Source organism: Macaca fascicularis, chromosome 14, assembly GCF_037993035.2.
Source record: "Macaca fascicularis isolate 582-1 chromosome 14, T2T-MFA8v1.1".
Classification (NCBI taxonomy): domain Eukaryota; kingdom Metazoa; phylum Chordata; class Mammalia; order Primates; family Cercopithecidae; genus Macaca; species Macaca fascicularis.
Genome location: NC_088388.1, coordinates 72,149,780 through 72,176,934, shown reverse-complemented (window position 1 = coordinate 72,176,934; position 27,155 = coordinate 72,149,780). Strand labels below are relative to the sequence as shown.

The 27,155-nt window shown below is 54.2% G+C and overlaps 1 protein-coding gene across 6 annotated transcripts in view; it reads right to left on the bottom strand.

Moving 5' to 3' along the window:
• Positions 1 to 27,155, bottom strand: part of ARHGEF17 (Rho guanine nucleotide exchange factor 17) — a 61,163-nt gene that overhangs the window by 23,662 nt on the left and 10,346 nt on the right. For 2 of the 6 annotated variants that reach the window (XM_074014671.1, XM_074014673.1), the window contains exon 1: positions 2,180 to 2,533. The exons of the other annotated variants lie outside the window; for them this stretch is intronic. In XM_074014671.1, the coding sequence (XP_073870772.1) occupies positions 2,180 to 2,314 (135 nt within the window). In that variant the 5' untranslated portion in view covers positions 2,315 to 2,533. Of the gene's footprint in view, positions 1 to 2,179; positions 2,534 to 27,155 lie in introns of those variants that run through there. 6 annotated transcript variants of the gene reach the window in all.

Genomic DNA, 27,155 nt, shown 5'->3' with positions numbered 1-27,155 from the left:
AGGAAGGGGGGCTGGCTCTCCCCATCCTTACCAGCCCACCATTGCCAGCCCTGGGCTCTGACAGGTGGGAAGGCACCTCAGAGCCTCCGGAAACAGCAGACCAGAGCCTCAGAGGCTCTGGAGACAAGCAGACCATCTATCCTTGGTACTCCTGTGACCTCTAAAAAACCAGGGCTGCTTCCAGAAGGAGGCAGTGGGAGCAAGGCTCACTGTATGATGGAGAGCTTGGGAGAGTGTGGGGGGCCAGGAAGGCCTCCCGAGGACAGGCCCAGATGCTTAATCCTGCCCTACCCCACTCCAGGGACATCTCAGCACCCCACAGACATGGCCTTGCTTCAGCCTCACACTCAGCTCTGTGACACAGGTGTTCCCATTTCCACTGCACAGGTGAAGGGCCACATCAGAGAGGTGACATGACTTGTCCAAGATCACACAGCCAGTGAGTGGCAAAGCAAGGACCAGAGTCTCTTCAGCCACCCCATGACTCTCAGGGCTCCAGTCCCTGGAGTTCTCGCCCAGACTAACTGGGCAGCCACAGGCCACAGGTCCCCAGCACTGCCCTTACTGGCTGAGTGACTGTGGTGTCACCTAACGGTGGCTGAGTGACTGTGGTGTCACCTAACGGTGGCTGTGTGACTGTGGTGTCACCTAACGGCCCTGTTTTCACATTCTCTTCCATGAAATGGAGCAAATAACCCCTCTCTCCCATCATCATGAAGGCAAAGGCGGCAGTGAGTGGAGCAGCTCTGTCCGTCACCGTGAAGGCAAAGGCGGCAGTGAGTGGAGCAGCTCTGTCCACACACAGCAGGTCACCAGCGTCCACCCTTCCTCCACCTCAGTGAGACGGCATAGGGAGCTCCCTGACAGCAGGGCCAGGCCAGGTGCGGCCCTGGGCCTCTCAGCCACCCTCCCCCGCCCACACCACGGCCCCATCAGGCCCAGCGGGCACTACGATGGTCATGGTCAGGGAGGCTTGCCCTGAGAGGCAGGGCTGGCGCTGGGCCTGATGCCAGGAGGCTGGGGTGACACGGGGAGGCTGACGCTGCAATGCCCGCCTCTCCCAGCCTCCTCCCTGCGGCAGAGCACAGTGGCCTGTCACTCAGCTGTCAGGTAAAGACACGGAAAACAAGGCCAGCTCCCTGTCACTGCGTGAGCAGCCCTCCACACGTGCCCAGACACGGGTGTAGTGTGCGGGGGTTGCGGGGGTGGACAGGGGAGGCAGGAGGCAGACAGCGCAGCTGTCAGCCTGAACAGCAGGCCCACCTGTTCTGGGCGGGACAGCCCTGCAGGCCCAGCCTTCCCACAGCGCCCCTCATCCCTCACCAGTCCCATCCCCAGACCTTTGCTACACCAGGCACTGTGGGCACTGGGGGATACAGCAGGAAGCCAGAGGGGGCCACTCCTGGGATGACTGGGGCATCACAACCCAAAGACTAAAACCCTGATGGGCACAGTGTGAAGACAGACACGCACACAGAGACGCCATAAAGGCAAGCCGCCCCACACAGAAACAAAAAACACAGCCAGGTCACGCAGCTGAGAACCAGGCCCGCCAGCCCAGAGACTTGAGGTTGTGGAGAGACACAACACAGCACGGGGAGGGGACAGAACTATAGCCCCCAGTGGGGCCGGGAGCATGGCACAGAGTCCAGGCCCAGAGATACACAAAGACCGGGAAATAGCCCCAAGACGCCTCCCCTCCCCTGGAGGGGTAGGCACACCTAGCGAGAACGGGAACGCTGCTGTTCCCACCGCAGCATGACTCCTCCAAGGACCAGCAGGCCCAGCGGCAGGGGGAGGATGGCAGTGGGGGAGCAAAACTGACTCTACCTTCCAGCACACAGATACACCAGGGCCACCTCAAGCCTAAGAGGAGGGCTGGGAAAACCTCTCCTTCCTGAGCCTGTGGAACCAGGATACCACTGGCGACAGCCTCGGCTTCTATAGGCACCCATTCTGCAAGCCGAGTGCCACCAGGCCTTGACCCTCAGCACCCTGCCAGCCACACCACCACCTGCCAGGGTTCCTCACCCTCAATCTCCCGGTCTCCATCTCCGGTCACAGAGAGCCCCTGCGCCCCATGCCTCCCCTCCTCCCACCGTCTCCTGGGTTGGCTCCTGGGTCGGCTGAGTTCTAGGCCGTGGCCCAGGTCCCTGGCTGCCCCTTCCCCTGCCGGTACCTGGGCCTCCCCAGGATCCTCGGCGTCAGTGCTGCTGCCCCCGGTGGGCTCCCCGGAGGCGGCGGCTGGGCCCAGATCGCGCATGTCTTCCAGCGCGATGGTGAACTGGGCCAGGGTCTTCACCATCTGCAGCATGCGGCCGGCCCGCCGCAGGGGCGGGGGCGCCGGGGTGGCGGTGGGGGCGGGGGCGGGGGTCGGCGCAGAGTCGGGGGCCCCTTCCCACTCTCGCTCCCTAGGGCCTCAGCCCGGCCGCGGCGGCAGTTGCAGTGGCGGTCGCAGTGGTCAGTTCCAGCGCCGATCTGAGCGCGGCTGCCGGGCCGGCGGCGGCGCTGTTGCCTCCTCCGCGCTGGGAGTGCGCTCGGCGAGCCAGGCGCGCGCGGCGCAGCTGTGGGGAGGAGGGTTCCCGCCCTCTCCGCGCCGCCCCATCTACCCCAGCACGCTCTGGGCTGCCCTCGCACCCGCCCCTTCCCCCACGCAGCGGCGTCCGCTCACGGACCCATCCCCCGCCCCAGGACACAAGTCGGCGCACAGCCGTGGACAATGCGGCGACATGTACTTTCCGTCCACACCTGTACCCAGCGCGGGCACACGCTGAACGCAGCTTCCCACCGAGGAGCCACGGAGCACGGGACACACACAGGGGCACGAACACACCTACAGGGAACAGGCCACGCTCATGGAAACCTGCCTCAGGCCTGGACCCGTATGCACAAGGGGGTCAGGCCAAGTGCACCCACATCAACACAGTCCCTTACAGACCTTAACCTTGACACACACGAACATGATCCATCCTTGCGCCCAGACAAGTGCTTTTGTGTTTACATAACTCTTGTCAGGCAGAAACAGGCACATGTGTCCAGGCTTGGACATTTAGAGATGTACACACATACACATCCCTGGTCTTCCACCCCAGGGAGGAGCTCTTGGGCCTGAAGGAGGGCAGTTATCACTCAAAGGACCCACCTTGAATCATCCCTACCCCTGCCCCAACCCAGCTTGGCCTGTGTCCTGTACCTGGGACCATCTTGGAGGGTTCCAGTCCTGTCCCTATCCAACCCCCCCACCCCTAGACTGTGCTCCCATCCCTAGACTGTGCACCCCTAGACTGTCTCCAAGCAGGATCCTCACAAGCTGCTGCTTCAAAGCCCAGAGTGACGGCAGAACCTATCCCAGACTCAATTTGGACTGAGGGGTGGCGGTGAGCAACCTGCTTTTGCACCAGCTCCCACCCGGCAAGATGTGGGGGCTCTGAAGCACCCTGCAGCTGTGCCTGAGCCCTGGCCGACTTCATGCCTTTTAGTGTGCTGCACGCTCCCACGCTCACCAAGCCCCCAGCTGACTCCCTCTCCCAAACCTGGTTTCCCCTGAGTTTCCTGCACAGTAGACATCCTGACCCCATCGATCAAGCCAGGCCCATCTGTCCCCACGTCTCATCTCCTTGCTCAATGTGCTCCAGCCACTTCTGTTTTAACTTCCAGAAATTGACCATGCTCTCTCCTGCCTCAGGGTCTTAGCCCATGCCTTTTCCCTCTCCTCGTAATGCTTTTTTCTTTTCCTTTAAGACCAGCTTCAGGCGGTCACGGTGGCTCACACCTGTAATCCCAGCACTTTGGGAGGCTGAGAAGGGCACATCACCTGAGGTTGGGAGTTCGAGACCAGCCTGACCAATATGGAGAAACCCCATTTCTATTTTTAAAAAAATTACAAAATTAGCCAGGTGTGGTGGCGCATGCCTGTAATCCCAGCTACTCGGGAGGCTGAGGCAGGAGAATAGCTTGAACCCGGGAGGCAGAGGTTGAGATGAGCTGAGGTTGCAGTGAACTGAGGTCGCGACATTGCACTCCAGCCTAGGCAACAAGAGCGAAACGCCGTCTCAAAAAGAAAAAAGACCAGTTTTAGTGCAAATGCCACCTCCTCAGGGAAGTCCAGGGAAGCCCTCCCTGATCCTCAGATTAGGTCATGTGCATCTAATTTCTGCTCTTAAAGGCTCTCATTTTTCCTTACCTTAACCATGTATTGCAGTTCGTAAATATACATTTAAGCAATTACTAGATTGAGGCCCGTCTCCTCCCAGGAGACTATAGGCTTCCTGAGGGCAGCGTCCTTGTCCCTTTTATAAGCCAGGGCACTGTGCACACAGTACAGGCTGGCTTACTAAGCCCCCAATAGCTCTTCCTCCTCCCTTCTCCCCACATGCCCAGCAGTTACTGACTGAGAGGCACACCAGCCTGAACAGCTCTCTGCCTCCTACCCTCCCAGCTGGATGGATTGTGGGCTTCTCTGCGGATGGAGCCTGCTCCTCCTTTTCCTCCTCCCGGGGCTGGGCATGCAGGGGGTCTGGAACAGCCAGACCAATTGACTGAATGGTGGCTTGAAAGGGAGGATGGACAGGCCTATGATCCAGTCCAGACATCCAGGTCCCACAGCACATGCAGAGTGGTGGTTTGAAGGCCCCATCCCTGGCTCATTGCTTGGTCACTGAGGATTCCTAACCCACATCTGGCTTTCTCTCAGGGCACCTCGTCCCCGATCTGACCCTCTCAAGCTACACGACCCTGGGCATCAGCTTCCTCTGAGTGGCTGAGAGGCAGTGTGTGGTTCAGAATTCAGAGAGGTGCATCCATTCCCTCACTAGCTTCAGTGGGATGGGCCTTGAAGAGATCAGTCCACCCTTGTTGGCCTCCAGGGGCTACCAGACAACACAGGGCTTTTCTCATAGGGCTCAGCAGAGGGAGTCACTGCTACTTGAGGGGAAGGTTTTCAGGGAGGGCTTCCTGAAGGAGGCATGGCATGAACAAGGTCCTGAGGTCAAGAGATCCACAGGCATATGGGTGCCCAGAAGGCAGAGTTCACTGACAGGCCCTATCCCCAAGAAGGGGGCGGGACTTGGTGCCAAAGCACTGCTTGCTGCTGCTGCTTCATTAAGGATGGCTAATTAGATCCAAGCCTGTTGTCTTGGCAATGGAGTGGGGCTGGTGGGTCGGGGAGATGAAAGGAAGCAAAGAGAAGGAACAGGAGCACATGGGTTGGTCGCTGAGGCAGGGTTTCCGGGGAGGGCCCCATAACAGCACAGGCATCAGAGCCCTTCAGGATGAGGTCAGCTGGGGTGGGGGCTGAGAGCACCAGGCGGGCCACAGTACCCCTATGCTGGTTGGTTCTGCTGTTGTTCCTCTAAGCTCCTGTTCTGAGTGCTGATTTTATTTTCCTTTGGGGTATGTGCAGTTGTATAGAATGAGTATGGCTCAGAAGAGTTTCTGTAAGTGTACAAAGTGCTTGGTGAAGGCCTACCCAGCCCTCCTCTCCATACCCCACACCCCACCATAAACACCTCTTCTCCCATGAAAGAGCCACACTCTCACCTGCTTCTTAGTCAGGGAAGGCAAGACAAAGAGGGGAAAAAGGGCTCTGCTCTACAAGAGTACCACCCCACTCCAGGAGAGGCAGGCTGGGGGTCCCAGCTCTGTGGGACCACCTTTCTACAGCCTTGGGGAGCACCTAACCCTCCCTACTTCTGCCCAATCTGCTGACAACTTCCCCATCTCTGAGGGAATCCCAATACCCTGACTACCCGCCTCTGGACACACCACCCAGTCTGAGCCCACCCACACCTCCTGCATCTGGGCACTGTCCAGCTGGGGGCCACCTGGTCCTCCAGCTGGTGCTGGACCAAATGGGACCAATGATGAGAAAGGCTAGACGTAGGGAAGAACAAACAAATGGACAGATAACCAGTAATGACTGAATAAATGAAAGGATGAAGGGATGGAATCATGATAAGATGAATAAATAATAAATTAATGGATGAACAGATCAATGACAGTCATGAATACATGAATGAATGCACAGATACATGGCTTAATGGATGAGTAATCAATTGTATTTTTATTTTATTCATTAGTTGATTAGTTCAATAAATACTTATAGAGAACCTACTAGATGCCAAGCACTGTGCTGGGAATTTAAAGGTAAGGAAAGAGGTCTGTGCCCTACTGGGCACCACAGTCTACACAGGAAGACAGGAACTGAGAAAGAAATGGCAAACATGATGCAGGTGGTGAAGGAGAAATGCCGGTTCTGGGACAGCAGGCCTCATCAGGCTCCTGGGGGTGGAGGCACAACCCTATTAAATCTTTGTCAAGAGAGTGCCTGGGCCCCAGAGCTGCCCAAACTGGAACACTGGGAACCCCATAATCTCAGAATTGCCACACCACTAATGCTGTTTGGACAATTCTCAGGGGCCAGGCACCCCACCATCGCTTTACACATCCTGGCTCCTTTAATCCCCATAGCAGCCTCACATCAATAACTCTATTATTATTACTCTCCCTTCTTACAAACTAGGAAACTGAGGCTCAGAGAAGTCACCTGGCTGGTAACAGGTAGAACCCAGTTCTACCAGCCACCTCTAGGGCCCAGGCTCCTAAACTCCATCCTCTCCCCAGTGGGGAGAGCCCCACTCCACCTCCCCTGGCCTGGTGCACACAGCTGGGCTCCCCCGACCCCCACCTCCCTGGTGCGGTAGTTGCCTTTCTTCAGCCTCCTTTGTTACAAGATAGTGACTATGAACAGATTCTCCTGAAGGTTTAGGTGGTAAACAAAATGCCATCCACAGGCAATGCTAGAGTCAAAGAAGATCCTCTTCCCTGGGAACTCGGCCCTGGCGAATGGCCCAGACAGACTGTCTGATGCTCCTGACCCCACCAAAGTCCACAAGCATAGGGTTGGTACGGGATGTTCCCAACCTAATGGGCTATCCATTTCCCTGACAGCCGCTGCCTTCCTCAGGTGCTTAGTTCATCAAGGAGATGAAAGTTCCAAAAGAGGGACTTTTTGGTGTAGAGAGATTAAGAGCTCTCTAGAGCCAGAGAGCTCAAGCCCAAATCCTGGCTCGGCCACTTACTGGGGAAGTGACCTTGGGCAAGACACTTCACTTCTTGGGGCCTCAGTCTCTCCATCTGTTCCTGTTTGAGGACTCTGTCTTCTTCTTCCCATCCTCCTACCTTCTCTCCTCTCCTCCCTTCCCCTGCCTCCCCCTGGTCAGGTCCTGTTCCCTAGAGACCCTCCCTTCTGGAAGGAGGAGCCTCTCAAGGCTCCACAGAGTTCCCAGGCCTCCCAGGCAGCTAGAAGGGAAGTGTCCAAGCCACAGGGCTCCCTGGGGACTGGCTGCTCAGGGTGGGCTCCATAATTCTGGGGAATGTGCTTTGGGAATGGGAAGGAGAGCTCCTTAGAGCCTCAGGATCTTCCTGCTATGGGGACACTGCCCTGCTTAGGTGGGTCTGTGTATGCAGCTAGGGTGGGATTACGAGTGACATGACCTGTGTCCTCTCTGTGCGGACTCCTCTGTGTGTCTGTGTGCACTCCTGTTGGGGTCTTCTGTGGACATGTGACTGCACAACTGGTGAGCGTGATGGTCCATAGGGTTCAATAGCAGAGACAGAAAGTGAAGGGGTCACTTCAATAATAATAAAAAATAGCTGGACGTGGTAGTTCATGCCTGTAATCCCAGCACTTTGGGAGGCTGAAGCAGGAGAATCACTTGATCCCAGGAGTTCGAGACCAGCCTGGACAACACAGGGAGCCTAATCTCTACAAAAAATACAAAAAATAGCCAGACCTGGTGGCACACACCTGTGGTCCCAGCTACACGGGAGGCTGAAATAGGAGGATCACTTGAGCCCTGGGATGCTAAGGCTGCAATGAGCTGTTTTCCTCATCATCATCTCCGGTGGGTGTGGTAGATTGTATATTTTGAAGATAGCTATCATCTCATATGCTTTTTTTTTTTCTTGAGAAAGGGTCTCACTCTGTCACCCAGGCTGGAGTGTAGTGGTGTGACAGCTCACTGCAACCTCAAACTCCTGGGCTCAAGCGATCCTCCTGCCTCGGCATCCTAAGTGGTGGGGGTACAGGCACCACCATGCCCAGCTAATTTAAAAAGATTTTTTAGATTAAGTCTTGCTATGTTACCCAACCTAGTCTCGCACTCCTGGGCTCAAGCAATCTTCCTGCCTCGGCCTCCCAAAGTGCTAGGATTATAGGCATGAGCCACTGCGCCTGGCTCACATGCTCTTCTTACAATGTGGTATTGACTCTTCCCACAGAGTGAGGAGGTCCAGGTCCCCTCCCTTTGAAGCTGGGTAGAGCTTTGTGACTGCCTTGACCACAGAGCACAGCAGAAATGATACTATGTGACATCCAAAGCTAGGTCATAAAAATGCCATGTGCTTCCATCTTGCTCTCTTGGCTTACTCATTCTTGAAACACAGCCTCCACGTTGTGGGGAAGCCCAGACCACATGCAGGGGCCATGTGTAGGTATGCCAGCTGACAGGCCAGATGAGATCCAGCCAAATGCCAGCATTCATCACCAATCTGTGAGTGAGGATGACTTCAATTCCAGCCCAGCACTATCTGACCACACTGCATGACCCTCAGTGAGAAGTGCCTAGCTGAGGAAACTGAGGATCAGGGAGGTGGAAGAGCCACAGTCACACAGGCAGTGAGTGGAAGAGATGGACTGTGAACCCAGAGTCCTTCATATGCTGACAGGAGAAATGAAGGAAGGGGATGATTTCTGCACAGGCTAGATTTCATCTATTGCCCCAGAGGGGTCGAGTTGGGACTCCAACCTCACCACTCCTTCCAGAAACTGTCCCCACTGGCTGATAGGAGGATGGAGGTGGTAGCCTTCACTCCTTATGCTAGGACTCAGGCCCGACTTCTAGCTGCTGAACCTTGCTAGTGCACTCTTAGCCCAGAAGGGACCCCCCTACCCACTGTGCTCCCAGCCCCTTCCTAGACCTCTGGGAATGAGGCGTGCTCGCTGTATCCTTGGTGGGAGCTCATGTCTACAGCTGGCTAATGTTTAGTGAGGTGCTGTTTCTCATGTATTATCTCATTTAGTCCTCACACCAGTCCTCTGAGTTACGTATTCCTGTTATGGCCATTTTACAGATGAGGAAACAAAGGCTCCAGGAAGCGAAGCAACTTGCCTGAGGTTATGAAGTCAGGATGTGGCAAAGCTGGGATTTGACCCCAAGTAACTGACATATCAGAGAAGCTGAGTGACCCCACCAGGGTCACAGAGCGCATTAACAAGGAGTCAAGCCAAGTCCAGAGCACCTTGAATAAGGAAGTGGGAGGCTGTATTCTCTTCCATGGATGGCTGGGAGTTAGATGGAAATAGGACGGTCTCAATGTCTGCTCCCTGCTTTCCACAACCAGAAGATCCATAAAAGCAGAGTCTAGGTCTCTTGACATACAGTAGGGGCACAATACTTATCTATTGACTGTCTTGCTTTGCAACTTTAGCCATATTCCTCTCCACTCTGGGATTCAGTTTCTTCTTCTGGGCAAAAATGGGGGAGGAGGGAAGGTGCAGATGGATTCTGAATTCCCCACCAGGCTTCCTGGCAGAGGTGGTGGGGCTGAGGTCATGCTCAGAGGTGGAGGATGGACAGCTTGACCCTCCTCCCTGATTTCAGGCTTCAGGATTAAGCCTATAGCTCCAGTGAGGAAGCTGAAGACCCAAGAACTGCACTTCCACCAGAGGCCCACAGGTGGCAGCAGAGGCCAACATGGCAGGGGCTGTGGTGCATGTGGTTTGAATTTAACTCATTTTTTTTTTTTGTTTTTTCTTTTTTTTAATGTGGGTTTTTTTTCCCCTTCTTTCTTCTCTGAGATCCGCCTCTCTCCCTCCCAATTTCAAGAAGATACAGCTGGACCTTCCAGGCTGGGAAGGAAAAGTTTCTTAACATCATGGATAATATCGGGAAGCAAGAGGTGGGGCTTGAGGGGTAGATGGATAGACAGACCCCCAACATATGTGAAAAACATCTTAGAAGCTCAGAAGCTCTAAATGCAATCATCCTCTCAGCCCAAGAGGCTGGGACTGTCACCCCCATTCTACAGGCAGAGAAACCAGAACCCAGATCTTCTGGGTCCCACATCTGAGTGTGAAGGAGGGGGAGGTTGCCCTACCCTTGGCAGTCGAGGAGGACCCCACTGGGAATCCCATGAGGCCTTAGGGTAGGTAGGACTTACCTACCTTGCCTATCTGGCCACTCCTGCTTTAGGGCTCCCAGGAAATGCACCCACCTTCCCCTATGCACACTTCTGCCTACGTACTGACCTGGCCTGTGGTCACAGCCCTGGCTTAAAACCTGTGAATGAGATGACCTCCAGGGGCCTTCCTCTCCCTGCTCTAAAAGTTATTTCATTCAAAATGTCTAAACGTGGCTCAGCACTGGACCAGTGCTCAGGGAATCAGGCCCGTGTGGCCCAGCACCACCACCGTTCAGCCTCTGATTCCTGACCTGCACAGAGCCCTGGAAAGCAGGGCTCCCTTCCCTCTCCTCCACCCAGTTCCCCAGCCTGCAGGGAGGCTGGGATCGTGGGAACGGAAGTTATCCAGGGTCTGTTTCCAGCCCCTCTTGTTCCCTCCCTCCCTCAGACCCAGGAGCAGGGAGAAGGGCTGCAGTCGTGTGTTGTCGGTGGGATGGGGTGTCCTGCCTCTGGCGCAGAAGATGACTCACTGGGCTGTGGGCCAGGCACCCTGGGAAAGGCCAGGCCAGGCCAGCCTCAGCCGGAGCCCCAAGGAGCTGAGGCAGGAAGGAGGGGGCCAGGGCCTGCCTCGGCTGAAGATAAATCCTGGGAGCTCTTGAAGCCCCACAGCCAAAAGAGGCTGTCTTCTCCACTTACCACAGTGCCACCAGAGACCTAGGGAAGCCTGAGGTGCAATCAGCCCCCAGTAGCCTACACATGTGACCTCCCAGCCTCTCCTCTAGCCAGGCTGGTCTCTTCACCACTGTCCACCCCCAGCCTCCTCCCCACTTCTCCACCTTTGTGTAGACTGCTCCTCTGCCTGGGCTGCCCTCCTTGCTCTTGGTCCTGTTTAAACACCATCTAACTTTTACGCTCTGCCTCTTCCCGGAAGTTAATCTTTTAAGTCCTCCACCCTCCATGACCTATCCCTGCTATAGACCAAGGGCACTGATCAAACTGCTTGGTGCTAATTCCCCAATCAGCAGCCTCCTTTTTGGCATATCGAAAGACCTACTATGTGCCAGACTTGCACTCAGGCAAGCTGCCCAGGTACTAAGGGACATATAACAAAGTCTGTGAGCTCCAAAATGGAGGGCGCACTTCTGCCTTGTTCCAGCAGCTTCCATGCCTACAACAGAGGCTGGCCCACAGTAAGTACTCAGTTCACATTTGTGAATTTGTGGATGAATGAAAGCAAGTATCAGTGTAATGACTGTGCACTGATTAGTTTAGAATATCCATGTTCAATCCTCTCTTGAAGGAGGGAGGCAGAGAAGGGACCATTTCTATGCATTTGATATATGGGCACTAAGGCTCAAAGAGGAAACGTCTCATGATCCCCAGGGTGGCAGACAGTCAGCTGAGCTAGAATCAGACCAGAGACCAGGCCTCTGGAGCTCTTCCACTGTAGCTTGTCCAGATAGGCCCAACCAGCTGGGTTGCACTGTGGCCCCTACCTCCTCTACTCCCACCCTGTTCCAGGACCCAGGTGACATTCTGGGGGGAGAGTAAGTTCCACCCATCAGTCAGTCACTCCAGCCCTGACCCTGGGGACCCTGGCATAACCCAGAACCAAGGGAAGCCCCCCCCATCACACCAGGCAAGCATAGGGTGGTCAGGATGCCCAGGGGCGGTGATCATGCCCGTTCAACGATCCCTCCATCCTAGCCTCTGGAAGAAGGTGGTCTCTGCCTCTGGCTGACCAACAGCAGCTTGGGCTTTTAGGCCTCACTGAATTTATCCACCAATGGTGACCAGCCCTAATGCCTGGACAGCCATAGTCACACGTGTGTGTGTGTGTACATGTGTGTGTGTATGCGCACACGCATGTGCAGTGATTAAGATTCACAGCTCAAGGTCAGCCTAAGCCAAACCCAGGGCATACTCTCCTGAGGCCCAGGACAAGGCCACCACTGCCAGGAAGTTTTTCTGGTAGCACAGACCTGCCCACTCCCCTTCCTCTGAACTTCTGGAGTTTTGGCCTTCAAAACTCAGGGTCTTTCTAGTCTTGTCATGATTATTGGCAATAAGTGGCACCTCCCAGTACCTCAGAGTTTACAAAACACTTCCAGGGCCTAATTTCATGAGCTCTTCTGTGGGTAGAGCAAGGCTCAGTGAGAAGCCATGCGTGCTCGGGTTCTCAAGACAAAGGTTGGTGGGGCCGGGGCTCAAATCTCAGTGCTGGCACTGATCTGCTGTGGGACTGTGAGCAAGTTACACAACCTGGCTGGGCCTGAGGACAGGAAGAGAGCAAAAGCATAAACCAGGAGGAGAAGATCTCCTGAGGGATTCTTCTGTGCTGCTTACTAAGTGCTCTGCAGGTATTATTTTAACCTCACAATAAGCCTCCTGGGTAGGCCCTATTATTACCCTGTTATACAGAAGATGATGATGAGGCATAGTTAAGTACCTTGCTCATAAGTTAAGTACCTTGCTCAAGGTCTCTCAAGCGGATGGGATTCCCGCCCCCAGGGACCCCAGAAAGAAGAGGTGTGGGGTTATCTAGGAACCAGGAGAGAGGAGCACCTTCTAGCCTAATAGAGTGACTCCGGGAGCGGCCCAGGCTCCCAGCATGAGGAGGACGCCCACTCGACCTTTTCCACAGCAGGGAAAACTGGTGGCAACCTCAAAGTCCAACCACAGGAAGGCCCAGAGATTCATGCACTTACTGAAATCTTTGAAATGCTATGGAGAAGTGTTCGGGTGTAACATCAAATGAAAGAAGCAAGCAGCACACATTCTGCACCAGCTCAATGTTATTTAAAATACACACACACACACACACACGCACACACACACACGGAGAAAATATAGCAGAACATTAACATTAACAGTGGGTAGGGGCCCTGGACAAAGGTGGGTAGAGGGGTAGAGCCAAAGACCACTCTCCACTGATGGCTTCCCGACCTCCAGGAAGACCACATCGGTGCCTCAGTTTCCCCATCTATAAAGTAGAGAACATAGAGGGTTTACTTCTCACAGTGCCCGGAACAAAGCATGAGTTCAACAAATATTGGCTGTTTTGAATAACCAGAATCTTGGAGGGCAGGTCCCCTCAGGGGTCAGCAGTTGGCTGAAGCACCTCCTCCCACAGCAGGCCTCCCTGGCAGCCCTTGCTGGCATATCTGCAGGGCTTATCTCCCTGGCAGCCCTTGCTGGCATATCTCCCATGGTGCCATGGTAGCTCCTTCCACTATGGGCATGTCTGCTTGAGAGAAAGCCAAGCTGGACTGGACCCCTCAGTCTCTGGGTGGCCTTAGAATTGGACAGCAGTGACCTCAGGAAGAATTTTCCTCCATCTCCCATTCAAAAATCCTTTGGGCTCTGATGCTTCTGTAGGGTGATTCTCCAGGTGAGGGTTGGGAGAGGTTTTCCGGGTGGCTCTCTTGTCCCCAGCCCAGGTGACCACCTCTATCCCTCTCTCTCTCTGGCACAACAGAGTAGCATTTGTTGGCAGCACTTTGTGCCTTTTCCATTTTCTCCTTTGGAAAACAAATTAGAAGCCAGCTGAGTCTGACCTCCTCCCCACCGCCCCCCCACAACCCTCCAGGCCCCCAGGGGCAGGAGACCCTCTCTGCCTCCTCCCTGGACAACAGGCCTGGTGGAGAACCCCAGAGGAGGGGCCCTGTGAGCTGGCTGTTGCCATGGCAATGGCAGCCCTGGAATTTGACGGCTGGGGCCCAGGAGTGGGGGTGGGGAGCTAGTATAGGCTATGCTAGGGGCAAGGAGGAGGGTCCAGGGGCCCAGGAAAGCTAAGAAGAGCAACGCAGGGCAGGGGTCCAGGGTCCCCTCCATGGCCTCAGTTTCTCCATCTGTAAAAGAGGGAGAGAGAGGCATGGGACTTAAGATCTCTCTTTCTACCTCTAATCCAAATCGAGACATGGATAAGGGCTAGGGGTATGGGACCCAGCCAGGACAAGGCCAGATGCTCCCTTTGATGGACAGGGACCCCAGGGCACAGGGACTCAATCCAAGGGTCACACAGGAAGTCCAGGGTAGTGGCAGGACTAGGTTCTGGGGTATGTGGTCTGTCCACTCTGGCTTCCCTATTTTGCTAAAGGAGAGGACAAGGGTGCCTGCCTCATGGTAGCGAGAAGAGGATCCCCAAGAATGGTAATAGCTGGGCCCACAGTGCTGAGACAGCAGATAATGTGCCCACCCTCAGAAACCCCTGGTCTTTCTGGATCCAGAGGGCTGGCAGAGGGCCTGCCCCCATCCCGCCTGCTGCGCCAGGCTGCAGCGAGTATTTTTTTTTTTTTTTTTTTTGAGACGGAGTCTCGCTCTGTCGCCCAGGCTGGAGTGCAGTGGCCGGATCTCAGCTCACTGCAAGCTCCGCCTCCCGGGTTCACACCATTCTCCTGCCTCAGCCTCCCGAGTAGCTGGGACTACAGGCGCCCGCCACCTCGCCCGGCTAGTTTTTTGTATTTTTTAGTAGAGACGGGGTTTCACCGTGTTAGCCAGGATAGTCTCGATCTCCTGACCTCGTGATCCACCCGTCTCGGCCTCCCAAAGTGCTGGGATTACAGGCTTGAGCCACCGCGCCCGGCCTGCAGCGGGTATTTTTAAACGGGTGTCTGCCCCTCTCCGCCTTCCTGCCTGCCCTCTCCAGGAACACAGTGAATTCTGCTGCCAGCCCTCCATCCACTTGGGCCAAGCCTGAGTGGGTGCTAGCTCCACGGTCTTACTCTCTGCCTCCACCTCCAGGACAGCCAGGGCAATGTCCAGGGCCTCCTCCAGCTATGATACTCTAGGCTCAGAGAGGGGATGGGGCTTGCCCAAAGTCACACAGTACAGACAAGGACTTTGGGAATGTTGTGCCACCTTCCAGAGCCCAGCAAGATCTCTGGGGCCACTCCAGGCTCTTCTGTTCATCCCTCTGCCACTGCCCCTCCACAGTCACAGCCTCGATCCCCTCAGCTGACCTTCACACCCACCCTAGAAAGATACTCCAATTCTGACCAAGTAATTCCTCACCTTAAAACCAACCATCCGGAAAAAAACAGAGTTGCAGCCATAACTCACATTACACACCAGGATAAATTCCAAACCGATCAAGGATTTAAATGTAAAACAAAACAAGAAAACTGAAAATACCAGAGAAAAAATATGAGATAATTGCTTTATAACCTTGGAGTGGGAAAGGCCTTTCTAACTATGACTCCAAATCCAGAAGCAACAAAATAAAAGCTTAATAAAGTAGAACACATAACAAAACCTTCTGCATGGTAAAAATATAAACAAAGTCAAAAGTCAAGTGATAAATCAGGAAAAAAATATTTGCAACTCATATGCCAGACAAAGAACTAACTTCCCGAATATTTAAAAGGTTCCTAGAAACTGATAAAAACAAAAGGCCAACAACCTAACAGAAAAATAGACAAAGGATATGAACCACTCACAGAAACAGGAATCCATATGTCTCTTCGAGATAGAAAAAGATTCTCAACCTTACTCATTATAAGATAAATACAAATTAAAATACACTATCAGACCTATCAGATTGGGAAAATATCCAAAGGTCTGAGTTGGTGAGACTGTGGGGAAATGGGCCTCTTACCTACTGCTGATGGCAGACCCCCATGGACAGGAGCAAAATGAGAATCACATTTACCCTCTATCCTAGCACTCCTAAGAAATGACCTACAAACAAGCTTGTTCACTGCAGCACTGTTTGTAACAGCAAAAGACTGAAAAAACCTAAATATCGGTTAATATGTGGTTGCATACAGTTTGGTATTCCGCAAAGTGGGACACCATGCAGTACAAAAAAGAATATGAGGCCAGGCATGGTGGCTCATGCCTGTAATCCCAGCACTTTGGGAGGCTGAGGCAGGCGGATCACCTGAGGTCAGGAATTCAAAGCCAGCTAGGCCAACATGGTGAACTCTCATCTCTACTGAAAATACAAAAATTAGCTGGGCAAGGTGGCACACACCTGTAATCCCAGCTACTCGGGAGGCTGAGGCACAAGAATTGCTTGAACCTGGGAGGCAGAGGTTGCAATGAGCTGAGATGGCACCACTGCACTCCAGTCTGGGTGACAGAATTAGACTCTGTCTCAAAAAAAAAAACAACCCAAAATACAAAAACCAAAACAAAAAAAAAATGATATTAAGTATAACGAGCAAGGGGCAGAGCAGTGTGCTACCATCTGTGCGGAGGAAGGGAACAGACGATGAATTTGCTGGTGTTTGCAGATAAAAGGATTCACAGACACTACCAGCTGGGTGGCCTGGGGTCAGGCAGGGTAGGAAATAGGCAGCTAGGTGAGAAGGAGACTTTCTATCCTTTTGGATTTTTCCTAATCATGTGAATATATCATCTATTCAAAATATTAAATATATAAATTTAAAAAAAATCCACCTTGCAATCAGGCCCCTGCTGCCCACTCCAGCCTCATGTCTCATCTCTGAACAGCCTTTGCACCTCTCTTCTTTCTTCTCCATCTTGCCTCTCTGGGCTCCCTCCATGAGTCTCTCTCCTAGACCTTCTGGGCTCCCCTGGCCTCGGGGTATCTCTGCCCCAGCCCAGACCCTGCCCTGGTGACACAGGCCTGATATTCCTGTCTGAGTCTGTGTCTGCCTCCTCATAGCTGGAGCACAGCCTGTGTTCCCAGCCTACATATAGAGGACCAGGTTCCAAGGTGGTTGGTCCTCCTTGAACGAAGATTACACTGGAGAACAGGGGGCACTGCCTTGGAGCCCCAAGTTTGGAGCCTTTGTCTTTGCCTTCCCTCTTCTGTTTCCACATTGGTCTCCTCTGAGACAGTTCCAGTCTCACATGTGGTGTTCCTCCAGGAAGCCCTCCCTGCCCAAATCACATTCAGAGAGGGGTAGAACTGTCCAATTCCTCCTTCAAGCCAAAACCCCAACCCCTGCCTTAGGTTGAGCGACCTCAGGGCTGGGCTTTGAGCTTCAAAGTGAGTCCCCAGCCTGGAGGAAGGTCCTGGGGTCAGAAGTCACTGGGTGACTCTGGCAATCCTGCCCCTCTCTGGGCCTCCATCTGTACAGCCAGGAACACAGACCAGCTGCTCCAGAGTCGGTGATGGGCAACTTTAAAGCAGGGTGGGGATTTCTGCTAGCAAAACTCCCCCAGAGCCTCCAGCCTGCAGAGTCCCATCCCTCCTGCACAGCCCCACTCCTTTCCTTTGGACAGCTGCCCGTGGGGAAACTCCAAGCCTCCCTCAGGGAGCTCAGATCATCCCCCTACCAAAGAGGATTATCTGGGCTACTCTCAGTGACTCCATCCTCTTCTCTCCATCCCCGGGGCTCTTCCTCAGCCAGCTAGGTCAACTTCCCTCCCTCCCTTCCAACTTGTTTTACAGCTTCCCACTGATCCCCAGTGGTCTGTGGTCCAGTCCAGCCACCACAGACATTATCACATCAAATTCTCACCATAACCCTATAATAGGTACCATAATCATCATCCCCATTTTACAGGTACATAAACTGAGCCACAGAGGGGCTAAGTACTAACATGTGAGTACTTAGCTTTTACAGTGAATAATTACCCAGGACTACCCACAAAGCTAAGAGGAACAGTAGGATTTGAAGCAAAGTCATCTGGCTTCGGTCTGTTCTAACCATTACACTAACCCAGCTGGATATGAGATCAAGTACTTGTCCCCCAAGACTCTCAATGACCTGGCCCTTGCTGACTCACCAGCATCAAACTTCCCCACCTTTACCACACTCTGGTTGCATCATGTTCTGGCCATAGTAGTTCCTCCAACCCATCGCATTCTTACATCCTGGGCCTTTGCACATGCTGGTCTCTCTGCCATGTGTAGCTTCCTATTCTATGTTTGGCAACTTCTTACTCATCAGACATTTTTGGTGGCCAAAGAAGTGGGAGCCTAGGCTGTATGGTGGGCCAGGAAGGCTGGTCACTAAGCGGTGCAAGGCCTAGGTCCTGAAGGGCCTCAGACCTGCCAGGCTCAGAGCTCAGTCTTCCTCCTGCCAACACTTGTTCATACTCTTCCTTTTACACACTCCAAACTCTGGGGAATTCCTTCCTGATTCTAACCTAACTCACTCACTCTACAGGAGTCAAGAGGATTCCTGGACCTCTGGAGAATGTGCTCCTGCCTGTCCACTGTCAGTGTGACTGAGCTGGGCTGAGACAGGGTGCACATTCTGGGAGCGTAGCTGGTTGCCAGCTCCCACCTCCCTCAAAGAGCCTGTGTCCTTCCAGGTGGCAGCAGGGGGCAGGCAGGATCTTCCCACCACGCCAACAGGTTGTCCTCCTGATCAAGTGGGGCCCAGCCAGCTCCAGGCCCCAGGTAGGGGGTGCCGTCTGCTCATAGGAGCACCAAGGATGGGTGGTGTGCTCCATCATCCTGGCTGCGTCTGGAGACCTGGCCCCCAACAGAGTTTACCCCTGCCCAGGGAGCCTGGCTGGTTGCCCTTCTAAGCCTGCAGAGACACTGAAGGGAGAGGCTTGTCTCACTCTAACACCTCTCATCAGGGAGGGCTTCCCTCTGCACACAACAGAGATTTCCTGACTGAGTCCTGAGAGCTCCATGGAAGTACATGGGGTGAGATGTGGTCCAGGGGGCAGACATGACCCTACTTTCACTTAAATCGATGAGATTGGCCTGCTTTATGCTTCTGTGTCAAGATTCCTCTAGAAGAAAACGTTCCACTATTTTTATTTTTATTCATTTATTTATTTATTAATTTTTGAGACGGAGTTTCATTCTTGGTTGCCCAGGCTGGAGTGCAATGGTGCGAGCTCGGCTCACTGCAACCTCTACCTCCCGGGTTCAAGGAATTTTCCTGCCTCAGCCTCCCGAGTAGCTGGGATTACAGGCATGTGCCACCATGCCCAGCTAATTTTTGTACTTTTAGTAGAGATGTGGTTTCACCATGTTGACCAGGCTGGTCTTGAATTCCTGACCTCAGGTGATCCACCCGCCTCGGCCTCCCAACCTCGGCCTCCCAAAGTGCTGGGATTACAGCCGTGAGCCATGGCACCCAACCAAGTTCCACTATTTTTAAAAGCTTCGATATTACCACTCTGGGATCAAGTCTAGGCTTTCAGGCCTGGCCTTTAGGAACCCCCGGGGCCCACCTGACCTCTCCAGAACCAGGGAGCTTTCATGGTACCCCAGACACACCAGGGTTTCTCCATCACAGGCCTCTGCCTTTGCAGTTCTCTCTGCCTGGAGGACCTTGACTCATTTCTGCCTATCAAGGTCCGGCTAGTCCTTCAAGATTCCAGCCACTGCCCTAAGTTAGCCTTCCCTGCCCTCACCCTTCTTGGCCTCCTTTGACCCCCAGTTCTCAGATGGGGCTTCTTGGGGCAGGAACCCCTTCTCCTTCACCCTGCAGCCCCCATGCTAACCCTGCACATACAGGCACCAGCGGGCCACAGTGCAATTGAATTTTAAAGGTTCCCCTGGGTTCCCCCAACTCACCACTCAGAGCTTATTTCAGAGTGAATTATCCACAACTAGTCAGAAAAGTTAGGAGCAGCTGTGCAGTCAGCGCTCAGTCAGTCCACCAGTGACAGTGAACACCCCAGTTCTCAGTCAAGTGGCTGGGATGTCCCCATGGGAGCAAGGTCTGCTCCCAGGCAGGAAGTGGCCTGGGCCCTCTCCCCACTAACCAGGCTCTGGCATCCACTGCCCAGCCCCGCCCCTTGCTGGACACTCAGAGGGTGGTACAGGAGCAAACTGCTCTGTTCACATCTCTCCAGAGAGATAATGCCTGTTTATGTTACTTGTTGACATCCAGCTGCCCCAATCTAATCCAACTTTGCTGTCATCAAAGCTTGCTCCAGGGAAGGTCTCAGGCTCAGTCCTCACTGCTGATACCTGCACAGATGTCTTTGTGGGTATGGAAATCTGCTGGGGATTGAAAAGAGAGAGAGAGAGAGAGAATGTGTGTGTGTGTGTGTGTGTCTGTGTGTGTGTGTGTGTGTGTGTGTACAATGCCTATATGCTGTGCTCCTCAGGCTTTGCCTGTGCTGAGATGGGCAGGGGTTTGCTGTCAGCTGACAGGGGTTTGCTGTCAGCTGACCCCACAGCATGGGAACTGTTGTTTCAGTGTGCCCCCCTCCAGCCCGCAGGCTCCACCAGGGCTCCTCTCTACATCTCCAGCCCAAGCACAGGGCCCAGCCCTGGAACGAAATTTCTTCCCCAGCACCCACAGCCCAGGCCTGGCCACACAGGAAGCGACCTGATGACTGAGGCCTAAGAGTTCAACTCATGGGACAGGACTCAGGGCTAGGGGCCCAGAGGGAGACAGGGCAGGAGGCTGGGGGTGGGGGAGGTTTGGGCTGGCTGCGGGTCTGGGCCTCTCTGGGCTCTTTCTCCAAATATGGAAGGTTTTTTTGTCTCCATTTGAGTCACGTCGGCCATGGCCCAAGAGATCTGCTTTCCAGATACAGCGAATGGGACTGTACCACACTGCCTGGCCTGCTGTCTCCCCTTCCCCTCCCCGTGGCCCATTCCTGCACCTTCCCCAACTCCTGGGCCAAGTTCTCTCTGCCAGCAGAAAGCCCAGCACCCACCTCAGCTGCTTTCCAGCAACAAGAGAAGGGTCCCTGGGCCCATAAAGGGAGGAAACACTCATTCCCTCTGTGCCTGTCACCTCCTCCCACTCCTCAAGGGCCCCTCAAGTGCAACTGAGCCATTCAACTAATATTTACTGAGCAACTACTATGTGCTGGTTCCTGGGACTCAGACCAGGGACTGTGAATCCAATAGGATCACTATGTCCAAAGAAAAATCCACCCTTTCTTCCTGTGCCCACCTTGGTGATGGCACTACCCCCCTCACCCAGGCAGTCCTAAAAGCCAGGGGCCTAAGCAAGGGTTCTGGAGCCAGACCATCTGGGTCTGAACTCCAACCCAGTGAGACTATCCTGGTTTGAATACCACCTCTCTCTTTCTGGGCTCTGTGATCTGAGCTAAGCACCCTCACCTTCTCTGGGCCTGTGTCTGCTTCCCACTCCACCACCAATCAGTGCCAACTAGGGATAGCACCCTTTGCCCATCTGCCAGCTTCCACTTGCCTGGTCCCCAGGGCAGCAGCAATGCAGGGCTAGGCATAGGCATGGGTGGTAAAGGGAGCTGAGAGGAGCCTGGGCGCTCCCCCAGGGCAGGGCTTAGCTGTCCTCCTCCTGCCTCCCCCACATTATTTATTTAACAAATGTGTACTGAGGCTCTACCTCGTGCCAGGAACAGGAGGGCTTGGCATGTGTGGATCCACCTGACCAGAACCAAGCATTGGGTCACAGGGCAAACTGGGGGCTCCCACCCACATCTCCACACCCTAGAGCCTTAGAGGTCTGTTACCCTGAAGCAGAGAGGAGCTGCAATCACTGTGTATCCTGGGACAGAGGTGGTTCCTGACATCTGGGCTGGGAAGCTGAGGGGGACTCTGCCCTACACGGCCCTTTTCCTAAGGCCAGTCCCTGGCCAGGGTCTCTGTCTGGCTCTCTCAAGGGAGGCAGGGTGACACAGGCGGTCAGAAGAGATGAGAGACAGGCAGAGAAGCAAGACCCAGGGAGGAGAGCAGGGCAAAGGACAGAGGACAGAAGGAGAGAAAAAAGCAGGGAGCCTCCGTGAGAGGAAGGCCTGGTGTGAGCGGCTGGAACAAAGATGCAGATGCCCAGGGGGCCAGCAGAGACCCTCCACTGCCCAGGCCCTGTGTCCAGGTGATGAGATGGGGCAGGCCGGGCCCGCCCTTCTCCTACTCCTCCACCAGCCTTGGGGCCAGACCCAGGACTATTTTTAGCTGGGGCTGAATTTAGCCATTCCCTCGGAAATTCCTCACCCGCCCCAGGCAACGCCCCCGCTGGCCTTGGGGAGCAGCCTGGAAGCGGCGGGTCCAGGCCAGAGGGAAGGAGGGGCCCAGGAGCAGCAGGAGCCTGGAGGGCGCTCAGGCATCTGATAGGGAAGCAGGCTTTCTGCTCAGTCCCCCAGTGTGAGGCACTCCTCTCCCTACAGCACGGCCCTCCTCTTCTTCAGGAAGGCTCCAGGGTTGTGGGGCCACAGAATAGCACTGGTCTCAGGATCTACAGTACAGATATCACAAGGTTCTTTGACTCTGACTACAGGACCCACCACGAGGGCTGCTGGCAAGGATGCCTGCCTGTGGACCTACCAGTCCCCCTCCCCCAGCTCCGGAAAGCCTGCATATTCTAGAGCTCTGCTGGGACTCTGGAGGACTCCCACTTCACAGATGGGGAAACCAAGGCAGAGGGACTTGTCTTAGGTTAGAGCCAGCAAGGCAGCCCAAGCCTGCTCTTTCGCTCCCTTCCATGCTCCCTCCATCAGGCCTCTCCCAGGAGGGCTGGACTGCAGGGGCGGCCTGGAGCTCTGCAGCTCTGCAGGGACCCCCTTAGAGGCAGGGCACTTCCACTGGAGCAGAGGGTTTGAGGTCAGACAGGAAGCTTACTGGGCACAGAGGCAGGGCTCACAGCCACCTCACTCATTCAGAATACAGAGGAAATTTCTGCCCAGATGAGAGGTGAGTCCTGCTCCCCCAACCCCGTTTCTGATAGAGCCCCTGAACCTAAATTCGAATTTCCAGATTCTACCTCCAAATTGTCTTCCCAGTCAGTTCTCCCCTCGCCAGCTCCACATCCTCTGCTACCTAAGCTCAGGCTACTCATGTTCCCAGACCCTCAAGTCCGATCATCACCTCACAACCAGAGGATGCTATGATGTGCAAAGCTGGCAGTGCTCCCAGCCCTTCCTCTCCCAGGAAGGGAGAGGGGAGCTGGCAGAGGAGAGGTCCTTTGCCCAGGCCATTTAACTCGGCACTTGAGGCTTTCAACCTGGCTCCTGCCCACCTCTCCCCAGGTTCTCTGGTCAAACTGAGACCTCCCTGCCCCTCTTGGCCTCAGACACATACAGGGGCTTCCCTTTCCTGCCCTGGCTCAGACAAGTTCCTTAAAATGCCATGTGAACCACATCACTGCAGTTCTCAAGAACTCTCAGTGGCCCCTTACACAGTGTGAGGTTGGAGCAATGCTGAGATGCATGGGGAGGATTTCTGGCCCTGGTCCACTACTGTGTGGCCTTGGGCAAGGCCCCTTGCTGGGCCTCAGTTTCCCCATCTGAATGATGCAGGGATGAGGAAGGCTAGAAAACATGGCTGGTTTCTAAGGGTCTTTCCAGGTAGACAGTTCCGGCATTAAAGGCCCTGGCCCTTTTCTTCCTCCTCCTGCCCTTTTGGCCTGCCAAGAAGTTGGACATCTCATCACCAGGCCCTATCCCAAGGAGACAGGGGAAGACGGGGGACACCAAGAAACCCCTGAGTGAGACCTCAGTGATGCAGGCAGCTAAGAAAGATGGAGCTATCGGGACCTATATTGGGGGAAGGTGTCCCTCCCCATCCATCCACCCCTTCCCTTCCACATCTGCTCCTTAACCTCCAGTGCCCTGTCCTGGGAAAAGACTGAATGTTTGTCCAAGGGGTTGGGGAGTGGGGTCCCAGCAGTCCCTGGAGGCCTGGCTGTGGGGCTGGCTGGCAGCCAGGAACCCTGCCTCCCCCCTTCCTGCTCCACAGCGCTGCGAGGGAGCAGGGCCTGCTCACCCCCTGGGAACCAATAAACAGGAAACAGACACCAACCTTGTGTTTGCTCCCTCCGCCTGGCCCCTCCATCACACTGCCCCCACTGCCCTCCCACTGGCCCCCGACCTGCTGCATCTCTCCAGACCCCAGAGCCTCAGGACCACAGGATGTCAGAACCAAGAAGTCACAATTTCAAAATCACAAATAAAATCAAGAGGTCTGCACTCTTGGAAAAGAACCCAGAATCCTTCATCTTGAAACCACAGGATTCTAGACTCTGAGAGTGACAATCTCAAAAGCATACACTAAGTGGCCACATTTCTGAGAGCTGTCTGGAGCCAGTGCCCTGGGCTGAGCACTCCAGAAGCATTCTCTTTTTGGCCCTCATAATAACTCCTTAGTGCCCTCATTCTACAGCGCAGGAAACTAAGGCTCAGAGTTGGGATCAGATGACTTGTTAATATCACCCAGCAAGGGGTCAGAGTCAGTTGTGATTTTAACCCTTATCAGTCTGAACCCAAAGCCCACCAGGCACACACACTCAGACTCTCTGAGCCTCACGGGCCGCTTCCAGTGAGGGGCAGCTTTGACGCAGAGAGGGCTTTGCCTCTGCTCTCCTCCGCGTGTGGGCTGAGCTATCCTGGACGTGTCCCAGGGTGGGGTTGGTGGCAACAAAAGTAGAGGGGGAGCTGGAGAGAGGAGCAAGGACAGTGGGCATGTGGCTCAGCCTCCGGTCCTGGTTTCTCCCTCCTCCCCACCTCCAGAGAACCAGGCTCGGAGCCACTGACTATGTGGGTGTAGCCAGGCCCCAACCTGCCCTCCTGTCTAGAGCTTTGTCTTCTGCTTCAGGGCTGGAAAGAGGTGCCCAGCAGCCAAGAATCTTAGAATCATAAAACCTTAGCATCTCAGTCATGAGGGGAGGAGGTAACATTTCTTGAGCATTTACTGTGTGCCAAGCCCTCTTGGCATGCTTTCACTTAATCTCAGCAGCAGGGTGGGTGCGGTGGCTCACGTCCGTCATCCCAGCACTTTGGGAGGCAAAGACGGGAAGATTATTTGAGCTCAGGAGTTCAAGACCAGCCTGGGCAACGTAGTGAGACTTTGCCTCTACTAAAAGTAAAAAAATTAGCCAGGCATGATGGCGCCCGCCTGTGGTCCCAGCTCATTGGGAAGTTGAGGTGGGAGGGATTGCTTGAGTCCAGGAAGTCAAGGCTGCAGTGAGCCATGATTGACCCATTGCACCCTAGCCTGGGTGACAGAGTGAGACCCTGTCTGAAAAAAAAAAAAAAATTATCTTTTTTTTTTTTTTTTTTTAAATTTGAGACGGAATCTCACTCTGTCACCCAGGCTGGAGTGTGGAGTACAGTGGTACAATCTTGGCTCATTGCAACTTCCACTTCCCGGGTTCAAGCAATTCTCCTGCCTCAGCCTCCTGAGCAGGTAGGACTACAGGTGCACGTCACCACGCCCTGCTAGTTTTAAAAATTTTTTTAATTTTTTTTATTTTTAGTAGAGATGGGGTTTTACCATATTGGCCAGGCTGAGTCTTGAACTCCTGACCTTGTGATACGCCCGTCTCCCAAAGTGCTGGGATTACGTGCATAAGCCACCGTGCCTGGCCGAAAAACAAAATAATCTTAACAATAATCCTCTGTGGAGTGAGGGGATACTGCCGCCATTGACTACAGCCTCAGGGGAGTAGGTAAGTGCTTGCCTGGGTCTGAAAGCCAGCGTGCGCAGAGATGGCATTCTGGATAGCACCCTTCACCCTCCACATACCACCTCCCTGAAGCCTCCCTAGGCTTCTCAGGGATGAAGGGACCTGACAGGTCCTCTGGTCAGACAGCATCAATGCCACCAATTCCCACGTGGAGCTCCCAGCACATGGGATGAGGGTGTTTCTTTCCTTCTGCCGCTAGGCTCTCAGTTCTGCCCTCAGCTGTGGCAGCCTGGCAGAGACGTGACCCTCAACCCCTCCCTCGGTGCTGACCTTCCCTCCTTGCCCTGGATTTAAATTATCCTATCAACTGCCCTTCTTGAGAGTGGCCTCATCCCACTTCCAGTCATCAAAACTACGGCCTGCCACCTCTGGAAGCCAGGCCTGGCCCCAGAACACACTGGCACTTCTGCCCCTGCCCCACCAGGCCTGGGCTCTGCCTGCTTCTGGACCTCACCCACCTCAGGAGGCTAGGACCCTTGGTGAAAGCTCCTGGCAAGGAGGGATGGTGTCCAAGTTTTCTCACTGCCCAACACGGGGCTCAATGATTGACTGCTAAATGAATGAATGACAAATGAACATGGAAAGAAATGGCAAGTTAAATGCAGTGGGCCTGAGTTAGAAGGTTCTGCCCCAGGACCAGTACCAGCTGGGGACTCTGATTCTCAGGAACCAACAACCTGGTCCTTTGCCTATCTGCAGTAGGCAGAATAATGGCCCTGGCATTACATCCTTATGCTAATCCTCAGAACCTGTGAATACGTTACCTTACATGGCAGCAGGGACTTTGCAGGTGTAATTAAGGATTCTGAGATGGGAAGATTATCAAATTATCAGGTGGGCCTAATGAATCACAAGGGTTCTTAAAGAGGAGGAAGGAGGCCGGGAGCAGTGGCTCACACCTGTAATTCCAGCACTTCGGGAGGCTGAGGTGGGTGGATCATGAGGTCAAGAGATAGAGACCATCCTGGCCAACATGGTGAAACCCCATCTCTACTAAAAATACAAAAATTAGCTGGGCATGGTGACGCGTGCCTGTAGTCCCAGCTACTCAGGAGGCTGAGGCTGGAGAATTGCCTGAACCAGGGAGGCGGAAGTTGCAGTGGGCTGAGATCGTGCCACTGCACTCCAGCCTGGCGACAGAGCAAGACTCTGTCTCAAATAAAAAGAAAAAGAAAAAAAGAGGGAGGAAGGAGGTATGGGGTGAGCAAGAGATTTGAAGATGCTAGGGAAGATGGGGGAAGGGGCCACAGGCCAAGGAGTGCTGGCAGCCAGGAGAGGCTGGTAAAGGCAAAGGCGTTGATCTCTCCAGGGCCGCCAGAGGTGGGCAGGCCTGTCAGCACCTGGATCTTAGCCTAGTGAAACCCTTCATTCAGACTTCTGACCTCCAGACTGGAGAGCAGGAGATCTGTGTTGTTTTCAACCACTAGATGTGTGTAGTTTGCTACGGCAGCAACAGGACACTAATATACCACCCAGACCTCTGCAATCAGCACAGGTCTTCCCACCTCAGGTGCACTCTGCACTCCCCTCTCAACCTCTTCCTGCCTGGCAACTTCTCCAAGCTCCACTGGAAAGAAACCAGAGGAAGTTTTGTTTGTCTGGTTTTTGCTTTTTGTTTTGAGACCAGGTCTCACTCTGTCGCTCAGGCTAGAGTGCAGTTGGGCAATCACAGCTCACTGCAGCCTC